This window comes from Acanthochromis polyacanthus, chromosome 2 (assembly GCF_021347895.1).
Source record: "Acanthochromis polyacanthus isolate Apoly-LR-REF ecotype Palm Island chromosome 2, KAUST_Apoly_ChrSc, whole genome shotgun sequence".
Classification (NCBI taxonomy): Eukaryota; Metazoa; Chordata; class Actinopteri; family Pomacentridae; genus Acanthochromis; species Acanthochromis polyacanthus.
Window position 1 is genome coordinate 47,770,795 of NC_067114.1, and position 8,920 is coordinate 47,779,714.

Genomic DNA, 8,920 nt, shown 5'->3' on the forward strand with positions numbered 1-8,920 from the left:
TTTGTGTCTTAATTTGGTCGTTTTGTGTCTATTTTGAGACATTTATGATATTTTTTCATTAATTTTGTGTCTTTATTTGGTCGTTCTGTCTTTTATTTTGGTGGGTTTGTGTCTCAGATGAAATCATGTATGTTTTATTGTCTTTTAGTGGTCTTTCATGTGATTCTCTGTCTGTTACTGGTCATTTATTGGTTGTGTCTATTTTAAGACCTTTTGTATTTTTTAAATTAATTTTGTGCCTTTATTTGGTCGTTTTGAGGTTTTTGGTGGTTTTGTGTCCCAGATGAAGTCATCCGTGTGTTTTCAGGTGATTTTCTGTTTGTTACTGGTCATTTATTGGTCGTTTTGTGTCTATTTTAAGACATTTTGTATTTTTAAAATGAATTTTGTGCCTTTCTTAGGTCGTTTTGTCTTTTTTTTGGTGGTTTTGTGTCTCGGATGAAGTCATGCATGTTTGAACTCATCTGACCAACCTCACATTACATAAACAAGCCCACAGCAAACAGCCGCGCCCCACTGGCCCACTGACGCGTCAATCACAGGGGACATTGCATCACTCTGCCGCGCTCTCCTTTGTGATTGGCTGAGCGCCCCTTTCGCTGCCGCCTCATCGCCTGTGATTGGCTGAGCGGGGAAATTGCCGTACATGGTAAAAGAGATTTCGCAATCCGCTGCTCTCCATGTTACAAACAAAAACACTCCGAGCTCCGACACACGGAATAAACTCGAACTTTCTGCGGGAACTTTCTCCACTTTGACGGATGGTCGTTTCCTCCGCCGCCCACTGAAGGTAAACCGAGTTTCAGCGTATAAAATCGGCGTCAACAGCGAACTGACGGCGGGTTAGCAGCGGGAGCTAACGGCTAGCTGGCTACCTGCCCGGTAAACGGTGGCGGTTTGGGGAAAGTGTCCCCGGTAGAAACGTGTCTCCGGTAGAAACGAGTCTCTGGTGGTGTTGAAGTCTGACCGGGACTCATGTGAAGCTTTAACGGGGACTCGGTGTTCGGTCTTTATCACGGGAATCTGATTGTACGGGACTAAAAGTTGTCAAAGTGGCTGTAAATTCAGACTTCACGGAGTCGGAGCTCCGGTTCCGGTCTAAATCCTCTGTGTCGGAGGGTTTCGGGTGTTTCTGGGGTTCACCTGGCCGCCCAGGGTAGCACTGAGCCCCGCGTGACTCCGGAGTTCCCCTCCGACGGCACAAAGAGCCGCTCGTGATGATGCAACAGCGGGCAACATCTCCGCTGTTTGCACCCGGAGCGCTTTTCCCTGCGCACAGCTGACTGGCTGCATAGCAACGCCTCGGCCAATCACAGCCGCGCTGCTAATTAACCGTAGAGGGGAATAATCTGGCCAATCAGAGAGCCGCAGGGCCGCTGGAGGAGGAGGAGGAAGAGAAGAAGGTGGATGATGATGGATCAGGGAGGAGATATAAAAGGTGATGGAGGAGCCTTCCTCTACCACTGCCTTCTCAAACCTCCTCCATCATCATCCACCTTCTCCTCCTCCACCACCTCCTGCTTCACCTAGGTGGATGAAAGAGGATGTTGGAGGAGAAGGTAAAGCAGGAGAAGATATAGGAAGGTGGTGGAGGAGCCGTCCTCGACCATCACCTCCTTCTCCATCATCCACCTGCTTCTCCGTCCTCCTCTATCACCTCCTCTTGTTCAAAGATGTTTGAGGAGGAGGTGAATCCTGACTGATGGATTGAGGTCATCAGAGACTCTGCAGCTTAGAGCAAACATTTTCTTGGTTCTGGAGGTGGAGAACCTCAGATCTGATGGAACCAGAACCCTTCGGAGATGGTGGCAGATTTTTATTTGCGATAAATTTATTAAAGCTTCAGTTTAACGTCGTGGTAATCTAAAGATTCTGAAATGATGAAAAGAAAAATCGTCAAACCTCCAGAAAAGTAATAATAAATGACAGCTGTGAATGTAGATTAGTTTGTAGCTCATTAAATATAAATATTATGTGCATCAATAAAACATCCTATTGGCTCATTATGTCAGGAACTAAATACAGCTTTAGTTGTTTTTCTGATGGTAGTTTAGATGTTCACAGTTAAATAATTATATTTTATAAAACATGAACAACCTGAAGTTTATTCAGAAAAATAAGTTCAGTTTCATCAACATTCATCCTCAGTTTATCATTTCCTCATTACAACTTCCAGATCAGTTTCTACAAAGGAACACAACATTTAGTCACCTGGAGCTGAACCATGGAGGATTTTAATGACAAAAGTCAGGCAAAAAAACAACAAAAATAAGACAAAATATTTAAAAAACAACAAGATCCAAAATGAGACAAATGACAAGTCAGACAAAAAAAAAAAAATTACAAAACTGAGACAAAACGACAAAAAAATGAGGCAAACGACACAAAAAAGTCAGAAATGAGAAACAAGGCCACAAAAACACGAGACAAACATCACAAGTCAGAAAAAACAACAAAAACAAACAAAATACTACAAAAAAATGAGACACAAAACGACAAAGAACAATCCAGTATTTTACTTTCTGATCCAAACAACTTGTCATGGTCTAGAAATGATTTTAAATTTATAGTTTTACTAATTTACAATCTGCAGTTAATGTCTTCTCTGGAATTTTTCCACTTTGAGGGCCGGATTGGACCCTCTGGAGGACCACTTTTGGCCCACGGGCCTCATGTTGGACACCCCTGGACTAAATCTTGTCCTGTTTCTGCTCAGATTGTCCCAGATGTTCTCTGATCAGATGGAACTATCAGCTGATGTTCTCTGTCAGAATATTCTGAAGCTTCTGGACGTTTGATCGGTTTAAACAGGTGAAGTCGTCTGCAGAGCTTCTGCTGATGAAACGTCCAGAAAACCATCAGTGTCTGTAATCCTCCACCTGTTAGCAGGTAATCGATCAGTTTATCGATCGATCAGATGTTGACAGGGAGTCTGGAGAAACTGACAGCAGATCAGATTTATGGTTTTATCCAGTTGTAGTCTGAATAATCAATTTATTGATTGATGGATTTTAAACACAGAAACGCAGATTTCAAACGTGAATTTTTATAAAATAAGGTAAATCTGTGAAGATGTCTTTATGTAATGTATTAATAATAAAATAACCCTGTTTCATTCTGAAAACAGAATAATTGGTTAACAGACTCTTCTGTTAATCTGTTTACGACAAAACAGCTTCCAATTCTTGAGGTTTTTATGTGTTGATCAATCATACGGCTGTGAACTGATCACATCCAGAAAGGAAGTGCTGTGAAGTATTGATCAGAAACTAGACGTCTAATGGTGCCATGGTGATGCTGGTGTCCATGAAGGTCTAGGTGCTCATAGAGTTCTAGGTGTCCATAGAGGTCTACATGTTGGTGTCGATAGAGGTCTAGGTGTCGATAGAGGTCTAGGTGTCGATAGAGGTCTAGGTGTCGATAGAGGTCTAGGTGTCGATAGAGGTCTAGGTGTCGATAGAGGTCTAGGTGTCGATAGAGGTCTAGGTGTCCATGGAGGTCTAGGTGTCCATGGAGGTCTAGGTGTCCATGGAGGTCTAGGTGTCCATGGAGGTCTAGGTGTCCATGGAGGTCTAGGTGTCCATGGAGGTCTAGGTGTTCATAGAGGTCTAGGTGTTCATGGTAGATGTTCATGTTTAGATTTAACAGATGACGCTGGTTTTCCTGAATGTTCTCATCAAATCTTGAGATGATCTCTGATCTGATGAGGTTCTTTTGTATCTTCAGCACGTTTCAGTTGTATTTCTGCAGATGTTGAACCTGTTCTAGAGTCGATGCTGCAGCATTCTCAAAGTGAACCTGAATGTCTGTGTGTCCTCCAGGTCGTCCAGCGTTTCTTCTCCACTTGGTGTCTCGGATTCTCTACAGCTGAGGAGACTCCGGTCAGAGATCACTTCCTGCAGGCATCACATCCAAATGAGCCGGCCGTCCCAGCCGAAACTAACAGCTGACCACAACGGCGTGAGCGTCATCCAGAGCCAGGCCCACGCCTCCTCTTCCTCATCCCTGCCGGCCGTCGCCGGGCTGCAGCAGGTCCCTCAGCTCGTCCCCGCCAACTCGTCCTCCACAGGAGGTAAAGCCCTGCCCCCTAGCAAGATGAAGAAGCCCCCCGCAGACAAGGACAGCGAGGAGTACCGCCAGCGCCGCGAGCGCAACAACCTGGCGGTGAAGAAGAGCCGCATGCGCAGCAAGCAGAAGGCCATGGACACGCAGCAGCGCGTCAACGAGCTGAAGGAGGAGAACGAGCGGCTGGAGGCCAAGATCAAACTGCTGAGCAAGGAGCTGAGCGTGCTCAAAGACCTGTTCCTGGAGCACGCCCACAACCTGGCCGACAACGTGCAGCCGCCCGCCGGCCCAGAGGGCTCCAGCCCCGCCCCCAACAGCTCCTCCACCAACGGGCAGTGAGGGGCGGGGCCTCGTCTTCACTGCTTCTGATTGGTTTATTGATCATTAATTAATCCATCAGTTACCTTTAACCCCGCCTCCAAAACCTCCCAGAATCCTCCTGGAAAACTTTTATCCACGGAGGAAAACAACTACTAAACTCAGTCTGTGACTTCTTCACATTTATTCAGATGTTACCTAAAGACTTTTAAAGTGAGCAGCAGTCGGTCCAACAGCAGTTATTGATTCTCTGATCGATCGATCAGGACCAACTGAAGTCTGACAGACTGAGTCTTTCTGGTTCGACCCGACCGGCTGCTGCAGGACCGACATGTAAATGTTCAGATTCCCTTTTCTAAGATGTGTATTTTCTGTTCCAGAGTTTTTAAGTATTTCACTACATGTTGATGTCTGAAGGAGGGTTCTGTCTTTTAAACATCAGAGACCAACAGATCAGTTAGAGACAGAACCGTTCTCAACCGTGTTTATTACCTAAGTGTTTGAGTTGCACATGTTAATGTTTGAACAGTCGAGTCTTTCCTGCCGAGTCGAGTTAAACCTTCATCTGCTGTTGGATCAGAGGCTGGAATAGAGAAAACTACTGGAATCTTCTCAAATCAGAGATCCATAATGTCCACATTTACCTCCAGAACTGTCTGCAGGGTCCAAGTTTCACACAAAAATTGTCCTAAAAGTCTAGATTCTGCAGAATAATGCTTAGACTCTAACAGAGTTCTAATCACTTTAACGTTTAAAGTAAATTTTACCATGAAGCAGGAAAATCCTCTGGTTTGCTGCAGCCTCTGATCTAACAGCAGCTCCAGGTTTAAACTCCAGGAAGCTGTGCAGGTAGAACTCCCAGCCTCACCTTACAGGTGAGGGCCCTCATCTGTAAGGCCTCACCTGTAGGAGTTAACCTGTAGGGCTCTACAGGTGAACCCCTACAGGTGAGCGCCCTCACCTGTCGGCCTCCAGACAGGTGTGTCTGTGTTCGGTGGGCGGGTCCAGACACCACAGACTCTGCTGGCGTGCCGCAGCTTTAATTAAATCCACTTTAACCCGGCCGGATCGTTAGCCGTCTGCTAACGAGGTCAGAGCAGATCGGGACAGGTACCTGTGGTGACCCCGCCCACCACAGGCCACGCCCACCCATGTCAGACTCTGTAATTACAGGAGCTTTGTGTGGGATTGGAGAGTTTCTCCACAGGGTTTGTCTGTCAGGAGCTTCACCTCCTGCAGGAAAGGTGTCGACTGAATCTGAGCTGCAGCAGCCCAACGTTCCCACAACGTTCTCCTCACGTTCCTTCAGATCTTCTCTCAGGATGTTTTAACCAAAAATGAAAACAAACGTACTGTTCATCAGTCAGAACTGGATGCTTGTTACTGAGGTTTTAAACGTCCTCCAGATGAACTCAGAGCTGCAGCTGATGATCACTTCCTCATCACTGATCATTTTCTGGATCAATCAGTCAGCTACACACGTGGACAAAATTGTTGGTACCCCTCAGTTAAAGAAGGAAAAACCCACAATTCTCACTGAAATCACTTGAAACTCACAAAAGTAACAATAAATAAAAATTTATTGAAAATTAAATAATCAAAATCAGCCATCACTTTTGAATTGTTGATTAACATAATTATTTAAAAAAACAAACTAATGAAATAGGGCTGGACAAAAATGATGGTACCCATAACTTAATATTTTGTTGCACAACCTTTTGAGGCAATCACTGCAATTAAACGATTTCTGTATTTGTCAATGAGCGTTCTGCAGCTGTCAACAGGTATTTTGGCCCACTCCTCATGAGCAAACAGCTCCAATTGTCTCAGGTTTGATGGGTGTCTTCTCCAAATGGCATGTTTCAGCTCCTTCCACATATGTTCAATGGGATTCAGATCTGGGCTCATAGAAGGCCACTTTAGAATAGTCCAACGCTTTTCTCTCAGCCATTCTTGGGTGTTTTTGGCTGTGTGTTTTGGATCGTTGTCCTGTTGGAAGACCCATGACCTGCGACTGAGACCAAGCTTTCTGACACTAGGCAGCACATTTCTCTCCAGAATGCCTTGATAGTCTTCAGATTTCATCGTACCTTGCACACTTTCAAGACACCCTGTGCCAGATGCAGCAAAGCAGCCCCAAAACATTACTGAGCCTCCTCCATGTTTCACCGTAGGGACAGTGTTCTTTTCTTCGTATGCTTGGTTTTTGAGTCTATGAACATAGAGTTGATGTGCCTTACCAAAAAGCTCCAGTTTGGTCTCATCTGTCCAAAGGACATTCTCCCAGAAGCTTTGTGGCTTGTCAACATGCATTTTTGCAAATTCCAGTCTGGCTTTTTTATGAGTTTTTTTCAGCAGTGGTGTCCTCCTTGGTCGTCTCCCATGAAGTCCACTTTGGCTCAAACAACGACGAATGGTGCGATCTGACACTGATGTACCTTGGCCTTGGAGTTCACCTTTAATTTCTTTGGAGGTTGCTCTGGGCTCTTTGGATACAATTCCAACGATCCGTCTCTTCAATTTGTCATCAATTTTCCTCTTGCGGCCACGTCCAGGGAGGTTGGCTACTGTCCCGTGGGTCTTGAACTTCTGAATAATATGAGCCACTGTTGTCACAGGAACTTCAAGCTGTTTAGAGATGGTCTTATAGCCTTTACCTTTAAGATGTTTGTCTATCATTTTTTTCGGATGTCCTGGGACAATTCTCTCCTTCGCTTTCTGTTGTCCATGTTCAGTGTGGTACACACCTTTTCACCAAACAGCAGGGTGACTACTTGTCTCCCTTTAAATAGGCAGACTGACTGATTATGAGTTTGGAAACACCTGTGATGTCAATTAAATGACACACCTGAGTTAATCATGTCACTCTGGTCAAATAGTTTTCAATCTTTTATAGAGGTACCATCATTTTTGTCCAGGCCTGTTTCATTAGTTTGTTTTTTTTAAATAATTATGTTAATCAACAATTCAAAAGTGATGGCTGTTTTTGATTATTTAATTTTCAATAAATTTTTATTTATTGTTACTTTTGTGAGTTTCAAGTGATTTCAGTGAGAATTGTGGGTTTTTCCTTCTTTAACTGAGGGGTACCAACAATTTTGTCCACGTGTGTATTTGTCTCTAAAACGTGGATCAGAGTTTCCTCAAACGTCTCGTTTAGTCCAAAGACCTTCAGTTTACTGTCAGAAAAGAAACCAGAGAATATTATTTAAAATTAAAAACGATGAATCAGTTATCAGACTAGCTTCAGATTAACAGCTGATTGATGAACGGCTGCAGCTCCAGAGATGTTCCAGATGTTCCACATGTTCCAGAGCTGAAGTTGTGGGAACGTCCGTCTGTCTGTCGCCTCCATCTGTTTCACTTTTCTATCGTTGGTTTTCTACTTTTCTTGCAGCATGTTATCATGTTTCTAGGGAGGTTTGCATGAGGGTCTGAATCGTTCCTGCACTCAGAGGAAACCCAACCTTCTGGTCTTCATGGATCTGGATGTGATCGTCGTGATGTCTGCTTTGGTCTGAATGTTGCTGGGCAGCATTTCTGTGTCACTCAGCTTTTTTATATCAGAACCGGGGCTCATGTGCATTCTAAATTAAAATTGACTATAAAAGTTGATCTGAGTTTGTGATTCATGTTTCTGTCTCTGCTTCATTTTTACCGTCATTCAGGACGTTTGTTCCATTAACGCTCAAACCAAACAGTTCCTCAGAAGAAAAGATCAGCTGGTTTCACTCAGAAGAAGGTTCAGGGTTCTGGTTTAGTTTAAAAGTTTTTCTGTTTGACTGAACTTCGGGTTCACAGACTGATCGATACGACGGCTTCTTCACTGCAGGAACTTTTAGGTTGTTTTACAGAAGCCTGAACCTTTGTTCTGACTGCAGGAACCGTTCCTGTAGAACCTCTTTCAGGGAGAACAAGGTTCCTACTCCAGGGTAGGGTCCTGTAGAACGCTGCTGTGATTGGCTCATCTCAAAGAGGACAATGACTAAAAGCTCCAGGTTTCTCCTCTCATCATCAACAGCGTATGTTTCCATATATTCATAACGATCCTCATCGTTCTACCAGTAGGTCCTGCATAGATCAGGAGTAGTCCCTAACTCTGTTATGTTCTGGTGGATTTAGAGTTAACGCTGGAATCTACAACACAGTGGAAGCAAAGGATGAAACCTGGCCGAGATGACACAAGATCGTCCACACAGAATCAGAAATTGATTAAAATGACTCAAAATCTGTCCAGCATGGTTAGCAAATGTCCAAAAGAACTCAAAATGTCCAAAATGATTTAAAAATAGTGCCCACTACAGGATCTAGTATTAGATGGGTTGATGCTGTTGGGTTCTTTACCGCAATACACAAAACATAAAGGCTGAAACTGTTAAAGTTACTCAGAAATTCTCCACAGTGACTCAATGATCAGCCAAAAGGACAAAAAAGTCACTTTGCTTTAACATCACATTAAGGCTGTTTAATTCTTTACTGCAACAGAAACACAAAGTCAAAGCGTTTCTCAACAGTCGACCAGAAAGACCCAAGAGCT

General features: G+C 44.0%; 1 protein-coding gene across 1 annotated transcript; it reads left to right on the forward strand.

Moving 5' to 3' along the window:
• Positions 1 to 618: 618 nt before the first annotated feature.
• Positions 619 to 7,998, forward strand: cebpg (CCAAT enhancer binding protein gamma). The gene is made up of 2 exons (XM_022207633.2): positions 619 to 790; positions 3,822 to 7,998. Exon 2 carries the CDS (start codon positions 3,916 to 3,918, stop codon positions 4,402 to 4,404), a length of 489 nt encoding a protein of 162 aa, XP_022063325.1. The 5' UTR covers positions 619 to 790; positions 3,822 to 3,915; the 3' UTR covers positions 4,405 to 7,998.
• Positions 7,999 to 8,920: the final 922 nt, after the last annotated feature.